This window comes from Barbatula barbatula (genome assembly GCF_947034865.1).
Source record: "Barbatula barbatula genome assembly, chromosome: 1".
Lineage (NCBI taxonomy): Eukaryota > Metazoa > Chordata > Actinopteri > Cypriniformes > Nemacheilidae > Barbatula > Barbatula barbatula.
The window spans coordinates 6484307-6506766 of NC_136766.1; the positions used below are offsets into that span (position 1 = coordinate 6484307).

The following is a 22460-nucleotide window of genomic DNA, read 5'->3' on the forward strand; positions in this document are numbered from 1 at the left end:
ATTTTAATTTGAAAACTTTGTGCAATTCTAGTTCTTGTTGCTAGTTTGTACTGTATATCTCAGTTGAGAAATACAAATTTCAGCATTTTCAGTTATCTGTGTGTGCATTTTCCTTGATATCAACCAAGTTGACCCATTATTCCCAGTTTATCGTAATCGCAATAGCACACCGCAATTTTCAACCACATGGGGGGAGCCTGTGAGCAAAAGGTCTATAGTGCTGCTTTAACTAGAGATGCACCGATACTAAATTTCTCCACCTATACCGGCTAATTTAAAGTGATATCTGCCGATACCGATTCTGAAGATTAAATTAATATTTCTTAACTTTCTGAATGTTATTAATGAATATAATACACTGCTATGTTTCTTAAAATTTTCTGCATACAGAGCACAAATTCATTGCATTTTCCTGTCCGCTTTCGATTGATGGGGTATATCGGCCCTGATAGCCAATTTAATGTGAAAAACTGCTTTTATCAACCAATACCGATTATTGGTAGATATATCGTAGCATATCTCATTTGAACCATCCCTATCAGCCTTGAAAAGAAAACCAAGTTAACAAATACATTTCTTTCTTTCTTAAATGGCCAGTGCTACTACTCCGTTTACCTGGATATGCAACCACACGCAATTTTTCTTTTATTTGGCTCCACGCCATTGACCTTAATAGTATAATCATTCATTATGCCCTGCACTAATCTCTACGTCTCCTATGTGATGAGAGCACCAGCTGGGCTTGCCAGCAGGGAGATGCTATGAATAACCCAAAGCCACTCACTGCACAGTATGGGAGAAGAGGAGGCCTGTAACGTGAGCACAGAGCCATCGGGCCGTGGGATGTTGACTCGGAAAATCAGCCTGGCTCGGGTGCTCTTCTTCTTAGATCCGGCCACCCCGATACGGGCCTCCACGTCAGCATTCCTGAGCTTCAGGATTCCCACACAATCCACGCTGTAAATACACCCGACAGTCAGTTGGAAACGATTCATATCTGTACTGGGAACTGCTCTTTATTGGCTATTCAGTTACAGCAGAACTATTTAAAGGAAATTCAAAGCGTAAACGGACCGCGTAATATATAATTTTCAAAAGTTACATACGCTAAAGTCATATTGCTGCCTGGGTTCAGAGGCACTTCGATGACAGTGGTGCCTTCGATGTCCACTTCCCTACAGGTGGTTGTGTTGCGGCCCGTAACCCTACAGGCCTGGTAGAAGCCATGGGGCTTGACACGTCCAGCATCGTTGCCCACAAAAATGAGCAGGACCACTGGCTCCTTCACTCCCTCGAGCTGTAAGGACCAAAAAAATGTGTGGTTTAAAAAAGTAAAAAATGACCACATTGATGTGTGTTTCATCTGCTTTGTCTTAACAAGAAGAACCAATGCTGTGCCTGACGCACCTTGATAGTAGGGAAACCCTGCTGCGTTCGGTCTTTGACGGACCCTCGGCTCCCCTCGGTCAGGTAGCGCGCTCGGTGTTGAGTCTCAGGCTGTACCAGAATCTTCAGTTCTTTGCCTTCGCTTTTCTGAGGATACTGACCAGACAGTATCACACCTTTGTGACCGGATGCCTGTGGTCCCTCAGAACTAAAAAAAACAAGGACTGCTGATGAGTATCAAACTAAAGATCGTACCTCACTGGTGGGTTGCCATCAACCACAGCTTTTCAAATAATGAAAATAGAGCTATCAAGTTATGACATGACAAGAAACATTGGTTTTCATTAAACAGAAGAAACAGAGAGGGAGGAGTTGAACGGTTTAAACAACAAAAAAAGGCTGCAGAATTTTTTCAAAGGCACAAACGTACCATTGTACTAAAATGACTGACCTTGCTTTGGAACAGGCCTTGCTGTCTGGGCCAAGCTGCGAGAGTACAAAGTGTGGGCCTTTGGCACTATCTGCATCAAAGACGTCCATGCTGGCCTCTTCAGCAGAGGCTGGCTTAGGTCCTGGCTTCTGCCGTGGGGTGCATTTGCGGGCCTTGCGGGGCACTTCGGTGTTGTCATTGTAAGAGCTGGAGCTCACGATGCTGAAGTTAGATGCCGACTTTTCCATCCAGATGCTGTTGCTCTGCTCCGAGTCGAGCTGCAACTCGTCCTGGCAGGACATTTGGCTATCATCGAACAGGTCCTCAGGTGGAGGCGAGATGTTGAGAACAGGACGCTTGGAGGGCGTCATCTGGTGTTGCTGCTGGCTGGTTCCGGCACCCTTTTCTCCGCAAACCCTGGCACCGCCGGAGAGCTTGCTTTCCTCTGCTTTCCTTCGGCCACCTGCATCTCCCGGCGTGCCACTTTCGTCCGCTGTGGCCCATTCCGACGCCGGCGTGGAGTGTGAGGATGAACTGGAAGAGGTAGCAAAAGGACTGCGAGGACTTCCCATGGTCATGGCAGAGGAGGCATCTGTATGTGTACAATTAAACAGTATATTTAGGCATCTGTATCAACATGAGGCAGCCGTCCCATTTTAATCAAGACATTTTGCTTCTGTTTTCAACATTTAAAAGTGAGTTTCAAATGTTTTTTGGCATGGTTTGCCATGAATAATTGTAAATTCGCAGGGTGAATGTCAGAAATCAAAAAAGCAGTTGAATGCTGTCAAAATAAGTAAACAAACAACAAAATGATTGAGCTGAATAACATCTGTGTTTCCCTCCAGACATTAAACAAAACAGACATTTCGTGTTGCGTGACCGTGCATGACAAATCATCCCTCTCCAAGACATTACACACAGCTAGCTAGCCATAATATCCTCTCCTGTCTTGGTTTACTTTATTTATGTATACGGTACAGGGGATCTAAATCTGATGAGTGAGCTCTTGTACGTGGTTTTTATGGCATATGTTGAGGGTCTACATCTCTCGACCGGATGCTGTAAACGGGTGACAAATGATGCAAGCAAATTCGTATACAAATTGGGATGGGAGTGAACATAGCCACAGAAACAACATAAACCAGTGTCTGACCTATAAAGCAGAGAACTGCAGACACTCCCTGCTTCAGAGTGAACTACCTGGAATGAAAATGAGACAACCAATGAGCCATTAAAGCTATAAAGCCAGTGAAAATATGTAAAAAAAGGCTTTTGTGCAATAAAGTTATATAAATTGAATCCATTGACATGAACAATAATAAAAACCTAGGTTGTTAGCGACAGTAATTCACTGATAAAACGCATTCCTTTAAGTGTTGTTTAAAGGAAAAACACAGAAAACATATGCATGTGGCATATCTGCGGTAAACCCTTCAAAATGCATGCAAATGATTGAAGAAGGAAAACGTTTCAGACAATTTCAGCACACCTATTGAAAGCATTGTTACAAAATTTGGATTTAACAGATCTTAGAAGATACAAAGAATATAATAACTTCATTTTTTATGACTTTTCCAGTCCTTGCATCAAACTGGATTATGAGTTTTTAAAGAGAGACGGCACATTTCCAGCCAAAATCTATATTTCACAGCTGAGATTAACATTCATTTTAGAAACGCTCATGACCATTCCGTGAAATTCGAGTCAGAACGAGCGGGCTTTGACTTAACAAACACCAACTAATGTTGGTAAGAGCAGATCATCTGACAATTTATTCGGGGCATTTTATAAATCTCAAGTTTGTATTAGGTACGTGGCATGAAAACACAACGGTCTGATGACAGTGTTGTTTTCATTTCAATACTTTTCTGGTCACCAGTCCAGCCCCTACAATCCAAATGCTCAAATATGTGGGGTGTTGCAACGTGGGATTATACTACAGTTGTTTTGCAACTTTAATAAAAGGTATCATGAATAAATACACAATTGCCTACTTCAAAACACCAGCATGTTCTATGATATGGGAAATATTTTGAAATACTCCATTACTGTTTGAAACATTTGAAAGGCGAATGTGAGAATGTATTTGAAAGTACAATATTTGACAAAGGATACAAAAAAGATAAACATACAATGTTTCTGAAAATAAAAAAACACATTCGTCGATCATGTTATATCTTCATGAATGGAATTGTTGTTGTTTCTTACATCAAACAGGTTAAATGAATTTGTTTAAATCTGCCTGCCCAGAAGAATTGATTTAGCTATACTTAATCATATAATAGATTAAATAAGAAATCCTTTCATGTTATAAATTGCCTGACGTTAACCGGTGACATAAATACCAAGCACAAATTCTCTTTTTTTTGCCAACTTTAATATAAAAGTGAGTAATGTTTTGGAGGATCTATTGACGGAAAAGCAATATAAAATAGATAACTGTGTCTTTAAGGGTGTATAAAGACCTTACATAATGAAGCGTCATGTTTTTATTACCTTAGAATGAGTGATTTCTATCCACGTACACCGCGGGTCCCCTTACATGGAATTCATCATATTTTTCCTACAGTAGCCCGTAACGGACAAACCGCTCTACAGAGCGTGTTTTATAAATACGTTATCTCATTCGGCAAAGAAGTAAAAACGGGACGACATCTTAGCCCTGTGTCAGACACCGTAGTGTACGGAGGTGTGGATTGAGCTGTTGGTTGCAATTGGCAACCTCACTGCTAGATGCTGCTAAATGGACCTAAATAATAAAGGGGCCCTGATGTTGGAAACAAAATAGCACCATCATTTCCTTAACATTTCTTTAAATGAATTTAATCCGGTTGACATTTAACAATGTGACATTTTAATCCTTTACAGTAACCAGTGAATGAGCTAATTTAAAGCGAACTCTTTTTACTCTCTAGTTTAGGCTTCCCCAAAGTGTCAGTCAAGTGCGACTGGGGAGTTTGCCAGAGCAGTAAAGGATTTGCCAGGACGATAACTGATACAGCGACAGTCGAGTCATCTGCTCTTATGTTTGTGTAGAATTGTTAATGAAATTAATCGAAACCCTGTTCTGGTCGAAGACAACGAGGGCAGCGTTTTTCGTTAAGCATTATGTTGCAAATACGTTATGTTGCCAGTCCTTACACAGCGCTCTGACAGTTCCACTTGTCAGTATTGTGGACACCTTTTGCATTTTTAAATGCTTCAGAAATGAAAGGGTTAATATTTGACTTTATATACATTTCCAAGTTTATATTTCACTTTTCATTACAGTATAAAAATATATTGTAATTTTAAATAGAAAAAAAGAGACCAACTTTGGAGAATCAGTATAAAAAGCTGCAAGATTCCGTCCGATTCATTAGTCTGCCCTCCATTTCTGTGGCCGCGCTGTACTCTTTACTCGGCAAATGGCCAAGTAAACACAGCAACCCGAGTGTGTTGTGTTATACTGAGGGCTCTCAGAGCTTTCACTATTGATAGAGACTGTAACACAAGTCAAGGGGGACTGAACAAAACCGTAAGATGAATTTATTAAAGGGGTCATATGGCGCGAATACGTGTTTTTCTGTGTCTTTGGTGTGGTGCATTATAAGTTGCCCATGCATGTATTAGACACGTAAAATGGCAAAACATTTAGTGTCCGAACAAACGATGCATTCTATCTAAAAGCGAATGCTCACCTAGACCTGCCTGAAACCCATTGTGTAACCAAACCCCCACACATCTACATTTAGTCATTTCTACATGTAGTCATTTAGCAGACATCTAACATCATACATCCAAGTATAGTTTGACTAAGACCGCCCAAATGTATATGCAAGTAAGGCCTGATGTTCCAAATATGGTAAGAAGAGTTATATTTTCGTCACACGCTCGGCCAATCACAACGCACTGGTTAACTGGTGACATCTGCGCGTTTCAGACGAACGAGGACTTACAAACATACACGGTATATGGAAAATACAGCGTTTTTGAACCTTAAATCGTGTTTATACATTGCATTGCATCTAAAACAAACGACAATATTCGTTTAAGCAGTGTCATATGACCCCTTTAAAGAAAGACACAAATTCCTAGTATGTGTATGTGAAAACTGTTGCAGAAGCAGAGCTGAAACCGCAGCGATCGTCTTAGTGTCGAGTCTATGCGGCATCTTTACGTATGGCTCAAATCTGTTAATGTGATTGGTTACAGGGTTATGATGTCATAAACAGAGGCAGTTTCAAACTGACTGTGGTAAACTGTGCAGTTTTATAAAGAAAATACTCTGCAATGGTTTAAAATGATGAATTTGCACATGGTTTAGCTTAAAGCATTTTAAAAACACCACATAGACATATAACCAGCATTAAAAACTTGATTTTCACCACAGGGGGTCTTTAATCACATGTATTGACATGTCCCACCTGGAACTTTCTTTGAATCATATGACTGAACACGGATACGAATATAACAACATTTAATTATATGATTTTAGAAAAACATGAAGTTAAATAAGCAACATGGCCCATTATCTTTCAGAAATGTGGAGGATATTACACAGAATCGCCCCCATGGAACTTGCAATTATGTTTTGCCATTACTTAAGCAGTGGAACAGTGAAGATAATGTAAGCAAAAACAGGACAGGGTTAAAAACAAGAGCACAAAATAGAAAAAGATCAGCATGAGGTCAAGCAACTCTCCCAGCTAATCTGTGGTGACACAAGAATGGCTGTGAACAGCATTCTTAGGCAAAAAAAAGAGTGCATGGCTATATTGCTCATTGCTGCATTTGGCATGCTGCTTAGACGCAGGTGAACCCCAAACAGCCGCCCTTGTGTGAGGGAAGAGGTAATGAAACAAATAAAAACAACACAAAAATAACAAAATAAGCAATGAAATTGCCCCCTGATAAGTCAAACAAACATGTGCTTTCGGAAAACATATCCTTCATTCAAGAGTTAAGCAAGAATTGAAAAAAATACACAAACAAAATATTAATGAAAAAAGAAAAGAAAAAAGTCAGAAGTAGTAAGGCCAATTTGCAGTGAAATCCTAAAATCCCACAATGAAATTCATTTAAGCTGGAAAATACATCACCTTCCTTCAGCTACAGCCAGCATGTCCTGCCTCGTCACAGAGATGCATTTGGCTGCAGTTACTGTAGGTACAGACGTCCAAAGGCAACAGACTTCTGGTTTACTGAAACTCACCCTAAACCTGGGCACTTTGATAAAGGGGCAGAGTAAAAGAAACTAAAGTGAATTGCATTTTGAATGTACAGACTGAAAAATAATGGTTGTTTGGACAAAAAAAAATAATGGTTTCACGGTGGATAGTTTGTTTTCTAACGTTCAATGCATGCTTTTGAGAAGATATTTTTGTATTGTTTATTTTCCCAAAAGAATATTTTCCGTAGCCTCATAATAAATAAACCTGTGAACCACCTCTACCCAAACGTTGTACATCAGCCAGAAGCACGAGGCCTGCAAAACTTTACAAGCCAATTGAAATTTTATATAGAAAAAGATCTGGCTGCTGTTTTTTTCTGTAATGTTTATCATTTGTTTTGTCTGTAATTCTTTAGTATTATATTCTTTTATTTACAGCTATTGTTGCATTTTAAGAATCTCGAAATCACATTTTAGCAGTTAATGCTTTCACCAGCAAAACATATGGAAAATATTCGCCCTAGATTTGAATACCAAAACTTGTACCAGACCACAACAATGTGATGCCACATAAACTCGCCAAAGTTTACGTAAGGTTAAACGAAGTGCTTTTTTCGCCTAACCATTTCACAAAATTAACTTTCAAAGAAAGTGACCCAGTGCAAATGCAATGTGACTTTTCCCAGCGCCGTTCAAGAAACAAAGCCCAGAACACATTTGGAGAGCTTTAAGAGAATGTGAGAGAATGATGCATGAGTATGCATGCTGATGGGCCTTATGAAGAAGAGGTCTGGTGTTAGTGCCGATCTTCAGCGTCAGACACAGGATATTTGGCTTTGTTCACACTGCACTCAAATCTGATTTGATTTTTCAAAATCGGATCTGTTTGTTCAGACGGTCTGATCAATATCCAGTATGTTTAGCATCAGCACAAGACTTTCTCAAAGAACAAACTGAATATTTGGCCTCTATCATGACATCTTACCATGATGCTCAAGTCACCAGGCATGTGAGAGCACATAAGCGAGAGGCTTTTAATGCATTGGGGCATATGCCGAACCCGCTGACTCACTCACTCATCACTCATCATTATATTATAGTAACCGTTCACAAAAATGCACATTTTATACAAAAACATTTGAGTCATATTTCAAACAACATAACTTTCATATGGTTTTCGAATTAAACATATTTAATTTAGACACGATTCATAAAATCAGATTGTCGCTGCCTGTCTGAACAAAGCCCAAATCAACCTGAGACAGAAAGACAAGACACGTAAAAAGATCAAAGTAAAGCTTACCGGTGGCAATCGCTGTTGTCGGGGGTGGTCCGGCCTCTCCACCACTTTTTTGACTCATAGCGGCTGCGTTCTCCTCTCTCGAAGATGGCAGCTGCAGCTCTCTGGGAAGAAGATCATATACTGAGTCTAAAGAAATAAAAAGCAGAAAACGAAGTGTTAAAATCGAACGTTGCAGCGAGTCAAAAATCCTTGAACAGATTTCTTTCTAGCAACTGATATATGCTCCGAACTTCCAATATCTCCGGTGGCTCATCGCCAGGCTGGGGTGATAATCAGCACCAACATTTCTTTCAGTACTTTTCCATGACCATAAAAGTGGTCTACATCTGTCAGTCCAATTCTAGGTATACAGTGTCCTTCTAAAGGCCTCGACATCGACCTGCCTGGCCATCAACGTGGAAAAAGTCCACACTTCTTATTTAACACCAAGAGTGGGAGATAAATTGCATTTTTCGCGTACCAGAGGGCGTAGTCAACAATCCTTCTTTACTGTGTGATTGTAGTGGGTTTTTTTAACAGAAGAACACAATGCCTTCAAACTTTGTTTGGTATGCTGATGGGTACAACTTACTTAAACAAAACTGATCAAAGGAGAATAGCACAACTGTCAATGACGGGTGACCATAACTATTTCTTATTGGACATTCAACTGTTTTTCACATTATTAATTATTTTAATATTATTCAGTCTTAATCTAAAAAATGACAGTCTACAATCACTTTATGAATCTGTGCACGAAATCATGATGCTTTACAGCAGATTTATGTAGTCTTAAGGGAGCTCACACTTTAAAAAACAATTGTTTTAAGCCCTGTTTAAAAAGTTATTCTAGATTTGCATCCCTAATGATCCGGAATACATGTAAACAAGTGGACACGCAAAGGCAAATTCTGAACACAGTTTACAGATGCCAGACATCAACAGGGGCGCTCCTGTTCGTAAGTCAAACTTGTTCCTGAAAGTCAATTTGAAGGTCTTGAGAAAACAAAAATATGTTTTTTTCACAACCAGCCCTCAAGTCAAATATCACTGAACTGTAAGCAGATGCTTTTTACACAGCCTATACCATTTAGGTGTTGTAGCAGTACCGTGGTATAATGATAATATCAGTTTACATAAACCATGGTATATTACTATAAAGACATGTGCTTTTACAACTGTGGCATGTGCATGAACACACAACACATTGCATGATAGGAATCCACATCTCCATGCACCCACAACCCTAAACTATTGTAAAAATTTTGAAAAATGAAATTTTTATATCAAGTTCAATCTCTAAAGAATTAATATCTTGTTCCATTTGCCTTTAATGACAATTTCCAAGTTCTGTATTATTAGGCTGGTCTGCACATGCTGGAACATGTGCTGTGTGCACAGGGCCCTTCCAGTAAAAAGATTGCCAACCACATAGGCAGAAAATATGCACTGTGCAATATGACTGCGGCTGCGGAATCAGTACCTGGCCTGTTTCTAAGTGTTTCCACTCGCTTTTAAGAGAGAAAATTTGTATTTTGCTGCATAGTTTCCTTCCAAACAAACAGTGACACAGTGTCTGCTGTTCATGTCCCAAACACAGTTTTCCTTTCACTGGGAAAAAGAAAAATAATTCGGTAAACATTATGATTTTTCTGCTTCTGCAAAACAATTTCAGGCTCCTTTCAGTCCAAGATTGTCAATCTTCTGTGAAACACAAACGGAGATATTTAGCTAAATTATTGCAGCTCAACTGGTTCAGACTAGCAATGCCAATGTCACGTTGGATTCATAGAGAATGCATACAAAAGAATACCCTTAATGCAATGCAAGCTGATTTAAACCCATCCTGCCATTTTTTCATGTTGATGTCTTTTTATTTTGTTGTCATTGTTCACATTCAGAATCATGCATTTGGCAGATTTGGCAGTTTTTGTTCGTCTCCGCTGTTTGTTTTCCTCTGGGATCGAACCATGGCTGTTGCTGGGTAAATTCAGGGTCAACTTTATCCTTTAATGAATTTCATGTCCTTGTTTTATTTGCAAAGTTATAATAGTATTGAATAAAGACAGAAAACCAATTCCTTGCTCAGAAACCCTTAAGCTCAACATTTCTCAAGCCTACCGTGCATGTAAAAAAAGAAAGAAAAGTTAGAGGCACACCATGTAATTCACAACTAACACTTTTATTCACCATTGAAAATTCCTGATGTTTGCTCTGATTAGTCCTGGCAACATGGGTGTAGCAATGAGTTTGGCTGGTGGCCCAATTGCCCCATAACAACACCCCAACCCCATGTTTTTCTTCTTGTCAGATTTTTGGCTTGATCCTCTTTTTCCTCCAACTAGCAAAACCAATTCTGTGAAATTGCTGTGCAAACAACTTTAAAAAGACAAATTCTACACAAAAACAGAGGTGGATAAACGTTTATCAGAGAAGACATGATCAGAAAATGACTCTCTTAAAATGACAAGAGGGATTTAGGCAGGAGATCATTTATACACTCGACAAATTATTTTGCAAATTAGATTGCACCATGGCAGGTGCTCTATACACTCAGCGGTCGTATAGGTTTCGGAAAGTTTTTTTTTCGAACATGAAAATCCGTTTCATAATATCTTTCTTTAGTCCCATTTTGGACAATTCTCCCGGAAAACCAAGGAGAGCGATTATTTTAGTTATATTAGTGTATTAGTCCTGTGCAGAGCTCCTAGCGCGTCCGTCTGGCTAACAAACTGTGGATATTTACAGAAGTATGTTCATGTTTTTATGACTAAACAGTGACAGGGTTTGGGAACCGCTATAAGTCAGCTGCCGTATAGTAAATTGAATGCGCTGTTTCTTCTTGCCGCTCACTCACTGCACAGAGCAAATACAGAGAAAGACCATCCTTGCAGTTTAGTCCTACTGGGATGAATGAATTTGGTTTTCTCCTATATGCTCCGCTGTGACTTCTGCACTCTGTAAGAGGTCCGGGTGGTGCACCGCTCTTGCAGTTGACTTCTGCCTTATTTGTTCCAAAGACATTACGTTATAATATTTACGATTTTCGAAATTTGTGAATCGATTCGCATCTCTAGTAGATTTAATAGATGTTTATTGTGAATAAATTTTTTCACCCACCCCTAGTAATAACTGTATACATTCTACCTATACACTAGATGAAGTTACCAAAGGCATACAACAAATAACACATTCTTTGCTTCCACGTAAATCCAACCTAGGAGGGCGAGCTTTCCCTTGGGCTCCTCGTTCATTCTGAGATTAAAAAAAGAACAACACCCACATCAACAGTTTAACACCCCTGAATAAAAAGTTTCCAGGATTGTTGGTGAAATCCTGAATTTCCTCAGCTGTCACAGACGGTACAGTCCTTGCCTGGCTTTATTTACCTGTGTCTGAATGTGTGAAGTCCAAGACAGGTCCTCAGAGATGTTTAAACCGAGGAACTTGGCTGCTTACCCTCTCCACAGGGGTCCCTTTGATCATAAGAGGAGTATAGTTCGCTGCTGCCTCTTCCTGAAGTCCACAATCAGCTCTTTGGATTTGGTCATGTTCAGAAGGAGACAATTGTTCTTTTTTTTGATAATTTGATAATAGTAGTGGAGCTGTGAGAAGACACACTGTCATGTGTATAGTGAAAGATGAGTAGGGGACTCAGGACACAGCCCTGTGGCGCTCCTACCCTCAGGGTGATGGAGTTGGAGGTGAACTGACCTACTTTCACTACCTGAGGTCTGTCAGTGAGAAAATCTTGGATCCAATCGAAGGATTCAGACCAAGATTCAGGAGTTTGACAGTGAGCTTATTGGAACTTATATTATTGAAAGCTGAGCTGTAGTCAATGAATAGCAGCCAAACATAGTTCCCATTGTTGCTGTCAATGTGCGTGAGGGAAGAGTGCAGGATTTGCGAGATGGCGCCCTCAGTACGACGACTGAAGAGAAAGAGGGTCCAACTTATCAGGGATAGAAGAGGTCTCTCAAAGACCTTGATGACTGTTGACGTGAGGGCAACTATTTTTCTGAGATGTTTTGGATCTAAGTTAGGTTGCCAAGAGTTCATTGAATGTGGGAAAAAAAGAATCTCACACCACGATCACAATCTTCACACATCTTTTACCACACAAAGCAATCAGAAGACTTGAAATATAGCGCATGAAATTGAAGTTGCGTTGACTGCGTTAGGGTTCTTTTCATTTTGTTTGTTTTTGGGTAAACATTCCTCTTAACCTAGACCTTTGAGTCAACAAGTTGAAACTGTACTACATTCATGATAAAAAAGCAATATAAACATTACATGTTCTAAAGGTAATGAGGTGCATATTTGTTTTTACCACCAATATGTTAGCGAAGGATATTTGTAATGCATGAAATAATGCTTTATTCAGCATGGCAACATGAAGCTTTGATTCACCTGAGGTGACGTGTAAGGAAACAGCTTGAGCTCTCAGCTGGCTCTCAGAAGTGTTTTTAGCACAGAATCAAGCCTTTGTCGGTGATGTTTACCAGCGGCTTCACAGGGCGGAGAGGCCAGGACAGAAACTGACACTGCCCTGTTGAAAAAACAGCATACGCTGGGTTAGGTTTGTTTTGATGCTTGTTTGCTGGTTTAAGCTGGTCATGTGCTGGTTTTAGCTGGTTTAAGCTGGTCATGTGCTGGTTCCTCACAAGCTTAAACCAACTCCGGACTAGCACATGGCCATCTTGAACCAGTATATGACCAGCTTAAATCAGAACAAACCAGCATCAAAACATACCTAACACAGAATATGCTGGCTTCTTCAATAGGAGGGGCTTAGATGAAAGTTAGCCTTGACTGTTGTGAAGAATGTACAAATTGGTTATAAAATATATAAAAGATGCACAGATATCAGCCTCTTAAATTCTCCCACACTCTTTGGAAAAATAAACGCACCGATAGAAAAAAGTTTTAGGATAACTTCATTCATATAAAACTTGAATTGGTAGCAAAATATGTGAGGAAGAACAGAAGAGCGTTGTGACGCTTCGCAGGAGTGTAACACCCGTTATTCACAAAGATTTACAAAGACAAGACAGTTTAGCTGTAAAAAAATAAAAACATCCCACAGTTTAATTCTTATTTTAAGTCTTACTTGTTAAAAAGGACAACTTGAGAAACGGCATCACCAAAATAATAAACTTACAGTGAAGTGATGAAGCAGAGAGTAAATCTTAAAACTCACAACACTTACAAAAACAAACATCCTGAACACACTTTTTGAGTAGAAATGTGTCTAATCTAAGCAACCTAGAAAACAAAAATGAAAGATATCGACTTCAGAAAATATTACTGATACAAAAACTGCACTAAACAAAACAAACAAACCACATTTTAAACCAAACGTATAAATAAGTCAATACTTTGCTTAGATCAACATGACAAGCTTCTCAGTCATGTCACAAGTCAAAAAAATATAGCGCTACTGAGCAAAATACTTTGCATTGTCCTTCACTTAAATGCTTTTATCCAAAGCCACTTGGAGAAGATTATAATGGATAGCCTAATAAGCCAAGTAGTGATCGCTGCAGCTTGGAGAACTGCATGTGGGAGGATGCACCATATCTGACAAATAGGTCACTTTCACATGTGTGCATGTCTGAAGCTGTGATGGGTCCTCATCACAAAGTGACCATTCTGAATTAAGGCCTTCTCTTCTTTTTGGTTAATATACTAAAATACTACAACAACTGTGGATGAACCAATACTACAACACACAACATTAAATAAGCCAAGCAAAGTCCTCTGGAGGTTTGTACAGCCCACTTGCGTCTGACCCGCCCATCTGCAGAAAGCTCAATTTTTACCTAACTCTAATAAGCCATTAAGCTGCTGGTGCTTTACCTATACACTATATTACGGTTATTGTGTAATGGCCTCTTTACACCATAAACAATAACTAAAATCGACAATACGGCAAGAACGCATACAGGTTTATTCCATAATATGCATTGTGACTCATGGAAGGCGCTGTTTCCTTATCAGCCCAATGAGACTGTATTTGCTGGGTTTCACAGCTGTTCAGGTGAATATGGTTTGCTTAGCATCTAAGTAAGTTCAATTTCTTAAAATGTTTCTTAAATTAACATGGCGTACATCATTACAATGTTTTAAGTTTGTAATGTGCAGATGTATCGTTGATTCAGCGTTATACAGTAGATGGTGAGTTTACTAGCATGAACGCACTTTGCGATCAGTACGACTCGCAAACAAATGACTCCTTCGAACCGAATCGTTTAAACTGTCGACATATAAAACATCAATGAATCATTCAAAGCTCAGTGAACCACAAGAGAACGCGTGGTGCGAAACTAGTGTCTAAATGCAAGCACTAAGTGTATTATTGCCTCCTATAGACAAATCACTTCATTGTTTCCTTATCTTTTCTGAATGTTGCTTTGGATAAAAGCGTCTGCTAAATACCTAAATGTAAATGCTCTTTCCATAAGAACGTTTTTTACGGCAGTCAGTTTTTTATCATTTATCACTTGGTGAAAATGTCCTCAACAATATTGTTCCTCTATATTGCTATAACAGTTGTGCTGTGGACTTGACTATTCTCTTACATTTAGTAAAATAAATACTTTATAGTTATCGATAATCTTTGATGTTATCATCCTCCTTGGTGTAAATGAGCCAAAGAATAGCCTCGGCCAAGTCTGAGGTCTTGAGCACTCTGGAGAAGGTTTTCGTCCAGGATATCCTGTACTTGGCCGCATTCATCTTTCCCTCGATTGCAACTAGTCGTCCTGTCCCTGCAGCTGAAAAATCCCCAACAGCATGATGCTGCCACCACCATGCTTCACTGTATTGGACAGGTGATGAGCAGTGCTTGAATTTCTCCACACATACCGCTTAGAAATAAGGCCAAAAAGTTCTATCTTGGTCTCATCAGACCAGAGAATCTTATCACCATCTTGGAGTCCTTCGGTTGTTTTTTAGCAAACTCCATGCAGGCTTTCATGTGTCTTGCACTTAGGAGATGCTTTCGTCGGGCCACTCCGCCATAAAGCTGGTGGAGGGCTGCAGTGATGGTTGACTTTCTACAACTTTCTCCCATCTCACGACTGCATCTTTGTAGCTCAGCCACAGTGGGTTCTTTACCTCTCCCAACAAGGCTCTTCTCCCCCGATAGCTCAGTTTGGCCAGACGGTCAGCTCTAGGAAGGGTTCTGGTCATCCCAAACATCTTCATTTAAGGATTATGCCATTAAGGATTCTGAACCTTAAGTGCAGCAGAAATGTTTTTGTAGCCTTGGCCAGATCTGTGCCTTGCCACAATTCTGTCTCTGAGCTCTTCAGGCAGTTCATTTGACCTCATGCTTCTCATTTGCTCTGACATGCACTGTGAGCTGTAAGGTCTTATATAGACAGGTGTGTGGCTTTCCTAATCAAGTCCAATCAGTATAATCAAACACAGCTGGACTGAAAAGAAGCCGTAGAACCAAGGATGATCAGACGAAATGGACAGCACCTGAGTAAAATATATGAGTGTCACAGCAAAGGGTCTGAATACTCAGTTTTTCTTTTTTAATAAATCTTCAAAAATGTCAACAATTCTGTGTTTTTCTGTCAATATGGCATGCTGTGTGTACATTAATGAGAAACAAAATGAACTTAAATGATTTTAGCAAATGGCTGCAATATAACAAAGAGTGAAAAATGTAAGGGGGTCTGAATACTTTCCGTACCCCCTGTGTAAATAAGAGTGCTCCAAAACACTGAGAAAGATCCACATTCAAAACGTGTGTATTCTCTAACGTTTGCCAATAGGGTTGACATCATCCTGCACCTTAGCTTCTTATTAGATACCAGGCTGTCACTGAAACGAACCGCTATAGGCTTGGAGTCAGAATATATGTACCACCCTAATTTCTAGTTTCAGTTGAAAATGTCAACGCTTTGAAGAAAGCAGCACATTTCAAAGTATTTCAGTGGGTCTTTAAGTTGTACTGTAAGTGTGTCATCACGGCTGCATACCTACAACATATTTGGAGGGATTCGGTTAATCGTTTGTCGTCTTGTGTCGGGAGGGGTAAGTTAGCATCTGAATGAACTCTTTCCCCCACCTACAGGGAATACAGGTGACTCAGAGTAAGAATGAAAACACAGGAAATAGAAACTGCAAGGCCGTATCTCCCTTCCCTACCCCACAGAGAGGAACAAAAAAATGGTTTGTGTGTGACCCACGATGTTTGTCTTTGAAGAAAACCCTTTTAAGCAGCAAAGCACCGATTCGCTTACAAGTTTGGATCCGAATATACAGCCACGAACGGCTGTCGATAGGGTTCAAAACTTGGACTATTTTTAACCCGACATGCAATCTTAGCCTAGTAACCCTCACGACCCATCTCTCCTGTCCAGTGTGAGATCTGGCCGGTGGATGACACAAAAAGCGAAAAGGCTTGTCTGGTAACGGACACTGCGGGACAAGAAAGCATGTTCTCCGATGAGCTCTCGGTTTTAGGTGGTAAGTCGATCCTGTAACCCTGTAAGCGTTTCTCATCAGCCACTGGAAAGCGTACTCCTTGAAGCTTAGATTAGCTTCCTACATATTTAACACTGTGTGATATTAAAATGTGGCAGAGGCTTGGCGGAAGACTAAAAAGAGCTTGAGGGTTTCACACATGTCTGATCAAACATTTCGAGAAATATCTTCGAGACAGCCGAAGAGATAAGTTGACTTGAGGTGACACCGTCTCAGTTGGACAGCTGGAACACGTGTCATAAAAACTGTTGAAAACACAAATCAGCAATGGCTTGGACAGTCAAAAATGACCTAGCACACCAGAGGAACCACAAAGCAACATGGTAAAAACCAACAAATGGTAACAACACTTTAGCGATCGCAACGTCCTTGCAACCATTGCATTCTATAATGTAGCTTGGCACAAGCTGTTTATTGTTTAAAATATGAAATCCTATCATTTCTATGTCACAGCAGGTGTGGAATACCTGTAGATTGTTTTGTTTTTAATGTAGGAGGGGGACATACTGTACAGCCGCTCTCTTGTAGTTGCCAGGGACTGATGGAACAGTTCAACAACTCGTGCGTTTCATTGTTGGTCCTAAAACAACATTGCGAGCGTGTGCACAGCAAATAGTGGGGGAGGTAATATTTTTACTCTTCAATTTTTTCTGTCTCTTGTTAAATTATAGTTTGGTTAGCGTTAACTATTAACAACCGAGGAATGTGGAGGCAGAAGTTACTGGGCCATGACAGCAGCACACTTTACACCCTCCTGACCTTGAAGCAAAACCAATAAAGAATTCCACACATCAAAAGAGGTTTCGAGAATCAGATTTCATAACTTAAAACAGGTCTGGACATCTGTCATTTCTCTCAACTAGCAATAAACAAAGAGTGTATTGGTAACAGAGGCATTGCTTTAATATATGTTGCCACAATAAACACAGCTTACACGGTTATGTTTAAAAGGGACAGTTCACCCAAAACTGAAAATGCTGTCATCATTTACTGTTCCAAACCTGCATGTGCAAATGTCTTTGTTCTGCTAAACACAAAGGAAGATATTTTGAGGAATGTCGTTAACCAAACACATCTCATCCCCCATTTACTGTCATAGTAGGGAAATAAATCCTATGGGAGTCAATGGAGAATGAGTCCATGAGACTGTTTGGTCACTGACATTCTTTAAAATATCTTCCTTCGTGTTTAGCAAAACAAATACATTTATGCAGGTTTGTACCAATCTGAGGGCGAGTAAATGATGAGAGGATTGTCTTTTTTGTGTGAACGATCCCTTTAAGTGTTTTTTGCTTTTATAAATACGTATACCAACCAGAGCAATCTGATTTGAGACCCTATGCATTCATTTTTCAAACAATTAATAGTTTATAATCACATCCAGAATAAGGATTGTGTTTACGTAATATATGTCTGCGTACTGTGCATATAAATTTTGTATTTATAACCACAAAAATATGCATACGTACATATACGTACGTACAGTATATTTATATGCTGGTTAAAAAGGAATGACCAACAGGTGCAAATATTACAAAATAATGAGAAGCTCTGTTAAGGCTTTGAACAAACCAGAACATTTCAAAGTATTTCGGTGGGTTTGTAAGGTCTGTTGTAAGTGTGTCAGTGTCATCAGTCAATTTTGGAAGAATGTGATGGTGGATTACACTGTATGTCTGTGCCAGCATGGCTGCTAGACTGCAACATCTTTAGGAAATATTTAGATATATTTACCAATATAAATTATGAAATTTACATTTTTCTTAAATATATACGTAAGTGTATGTTTATAGAAATACAAAATTATCATTAATATTGAGCACAATAAATGTATCAAGATGTATGTTCAAAGATCACATTAAAAGACTCCAAATGATTTTCTCATTTGCTTCACTGAAGGCCAGTTGAACTTGCGATGCTGTCACATAGTTGACTGGTCCATTTCAGCAGGCTGTGAAATGCCATTCAAGTATTAAGTCCAAACTGCTCTGCCTTAATTTTGTTCTACATGGGTCTTTTCATTTTGTGTAGACAGAAAACATGCACGGGGTCTGGAGAATGGTGTTGGTGAAATATAAATGACCTTTAATATGTTGCAAGAATTTGATAAGCTCTGTTCCAACACTTGTGAGCAATCTTGCTCTCAATAGAGTGGTGCAGAGAAGTATTTATGTTGGCAAACCCAGAAGTTGGCGCCGCACGCCGCACTAAAAACTTTTTTTACTGAACTCGGTGCAATGCATTCTGGGATCGTCTTTTAGGGATTTATACAATGCTGCCATAGAATCCATTCAAGCATTCATTCTACATTGCATGCTCGCTAACTAACAATAAAGTATGAATCAATGTCCTCCCATTGTAACTCTAAAAGGAACTGCAGGTGAGATGACACCACTTACCTTCCGCTTCAGAGCAATGAGGAAGTCCACGTGGAACTAATAAAACATTAGTTTTGTTGTTAGCTAAACAGATAATATAATGTGCAACTCACAAATGACACTTTTATGTCAAAAGCTAACTAGTTTTCACAGAAAATGTTTTAAGCTCCGGTTGAATGCACAGTTTCTTCCAATCTCATATTAATTTTGAGTATAAAGTAGTATTGCATACTTCATATCTCCGAAGAGTATTTAGCTTGATCACATTTATAAAAGATATATGCAGCTGTACGATCATTTCCGAAAACAGACAACATCCTGGTGGATGCGGGGGAAGGAACTAAATCACAAGCACACAATACATCATCGCATTATCCCTGCATAACTGTTTTGATTCAGTTTAATATGCACGTATGCGGCGATTGCCAAAACACAGATATATGTTCATGTCCGCATCTTTTTAGTGCTGGGATGGCACCCTCTATCAGTTTCAAACGATCTGCAAAATCCAGCGTTATAGACACTGTTTATATAACATCCATCACTGAAATGCCGTGAACAAACAAACACACCTCAACTTCTTTCACTATCGCAAGACTGTACACCTAAGGCCCACAGGCCAATCTTGACGGTTATATATAACATAACGGTTTTTCATGTTAAAAAAAAAATTCGGAACCCAATACGATCGTATTGGGGAAGTGTATCGAGCACAGCAATACTAATTAATACGTCCAATTCCTTTTTTGACAAGTTGACAATGTTAAGCACCAGAAGCCAGCACGTTTAACATTATAAAGAAGTCAGAATACATAAAACAGCATTAAATCCCCCCCTTAAAATGTCATCACAGTTTTAACTTAAATTAAAAAAGCATTGCTCTGTGTCCCAATTTCACTAATGATCGTAAACTATTGTAAAAAAGCAAAAAGTGTATATTATAAGTCACTGCTTTTATGTTTTATATTTGCTTATGTTATGTTTTCCAGTTTATTAAAAAAGGTTAGCAGTTTATAAATGCTGTAGTATGAAGCGTTTCACATAACAATCATAAAAAGTTCATAAAGTTAATGTATAATGCTTATCCAAGGATGAGAATGTTGTTAAACATCATTTTAGGTATATTTAGATATATGGAATCTAATACTGACTGACATGCCATAACAACTACCCCAACACAGACCTATAGATAGAGCGCTTTCGCAGAATCTGTTATAGACTCTATGAACAAAACTAATCTAAAGGATGACATAACAGGATTTGCCTTTATAGATAATGGTGACCGGCTGCATGGAAAGAATCGGATCTTGGCTGGAAATCAATTCCACATCGCAGAGGACAATGATGTGATTTCAAAGCAGTGGCCCCACTGCTCACTACCGTACAACATCTATCTAAAAATACATTCACGAGCCACATCTCTGGGGCATTTTGTTATGCTTCAGGGAATGCACGGCCATATGCTTAGCTACGTCTCATCCCACTGTCGTCTCTAGCACCCTGTCACATGACACGAGAGCTCATTAGCCGGTCCACTCAGAGATCCACGCAGCAGGGACATGGAAAGGGAAACAACAATGTGAAAAGGTCGATTGCAGATGTTATGGCGGCAAGAAAATCTCGTAAGTTTAAACGTGCATTGACAGAACAAAACCTGGGGTCTAAAACCCTGGCCTGGGACTTTAGAAAGGGCTAAATCTGCATTTAAGCCTATTATATTGCATGCCTGTAATACTATTTAATTTAACAGCAATATAGCATCCCTTTGACCTTATGTTAACTTGGTGACTTGAGGTTGTTCCACTTAGTAAACTACTGTACACCTAAGATATCTGTCCAGAGGAAGTAAACACTGGATAGAGGAAAAGAGAGTGGTTGTTTGTTGTTAACTTATTACTCTAAGCAGCTTTCAGTACTCAACAAAGAGAGAGAAAACGACAGCTGCTGAGCAACATTCAGATGAACTCACATTTTATCAAGTTAAATTGTTGCTGAAGAAATTACACAAAACCAATGCCAAAAAACGCAATGGTGTAAATGTTTGAATCCAGCTGTGTGTGAACTAACGCAAACATAATAACAACAGCAGTGGTGGCCAGCAGCTCTTTACCTAGAAAACCTAAGCAAATGAGATTAGGCTGAGTCTTACGTAACATGTGTGACCATGCAGGGGGCAGTGCCAAAGCCCTGATTTAGTTTACTACAATAGACACCAGAGAAATAACAACTGTCTTTGAAGAAGAAAACTCTAATAACAGGAGAAAATCTATTAAATCACTTGGCAAATTAAAGTCTGCATCCTATCTAAGGCTTCGTATGTTCCCTATAAAAAACGCCTAAAGCCCAGGAAATTAAAAAGGCACCAATAGAAAAGAAGAGAGAGTCTATAATGACTCTCAAACTATGAGAACAATGTTACAAGCAACCACAAATAAAGTTTTTAGTGGAAGTTTGATTTACTGCAGTTCATAACAGAAGATTACTGCTTTATTCTGTTTAGACATGACCAAAGAGACACATCCTATATGACTTATTTCATCCCCATCTCTGCTGTTTGTAATATCCAATAAAGACTTTCAAAGTATCTACAGCCAACAAAGTTATAAAACAAACAATAATGTACACAATTAAACCTCATTTCATTATGTATCGACATAAAACCGCAAGGATCAATAAACTCTGTGTACTACACACTCCCTCAACCCAAACAGAATCATGCAATGTTGGCATCACCCCACAAAGCAACTTTTCTCGTCACATAGACTATGTAAACAAAACCTTCGCCAGTCGGATGGAATTTGGGCTGTGTCTCAAACCTAGCGTGCTCCCTACCTAGACAGCATCATAGCGAGTTCACCTGACTTAGAACGCACTTATACTGTAGATGCCCAAAATTGCTCCATATGCCAACGTCGTGCCCATTGATGCTGTCTAGACAGCTTGTTAGGTTTTGGGAAAAAGAGTACGATTTTAAGACCCCATTTTAAATGTGCAGTGAGTTACCTTTGGAGTACAGAGACTTGGGCGAATCGAGGTCGATATCCGCGCTGAAAAGCGACGTGAAATCAGAGGGCATCGCAGAGCCTCCGATCCGCAAAGAAATGAAAACACACTTGCTCTTCACACGCAGATCCTAACAGACCGCCATCGTTTCGTCTTCTCCCAAATGATAAAAGAATGCAAACAAAAGCCAAGTGCGGGGAAAGTATGAGATGTCACTTCTTAAATAAAGTACTTGCGTCGTTACGCGCTGGTTGTACTGAGTGTGTACGGCAAGCCAGCACGACGGTGTTTAGTTTGTTTCACGTGAGGCCCCGCCCACTC

The 22460-nt window shown here is 39.5% G+C and overlaps 1 protein-coding gene across 3 annotated transcripts in view; it reads right to left on the reverse strand.

Moving 5' to 3' along the window:
* Nucleotides 1-22460, reverse strand: part of nfat5b (nuclear factor of activated T cells 5b) — a 29640-nt gene extending 7180 nt beyond the window's left edge. Inside the window, exons 1-7 of one of the 3 annotated variants that reach the window (XM_079462596.1) lie at nt 22140-22403; nt 8275-8400; nt 6901-7027; nt 1838-2408; nt 1408-1594; nt 1107-1297; nt 785-957 (exon numbers count right to left, since the gene is read on the reverse strand). In XM_079462596.1, coding sequence (XP_079318722.1) covers nt 785-957; nt 1107-1297; nt 1408-1594; nt 1838-2394 — 1108 coding nt within the window. In that variant the 5' untranslated portion in view covers nt 2395-2408; nt 6901-7027; nt 8275-8400; nt 22140-22403. Of the gene's footprint in view, nt 1-784; nt 958-1106; nt 1298-1407; nt 1595-1837; nt 2409-6900; nt 7028-8274; nt 8401-22139 lie in introns of all 3 variants that reach the window. The other 2 variants (XM_079462594.1, XM_079462595.1) reach the window with 2 other exon arrangements.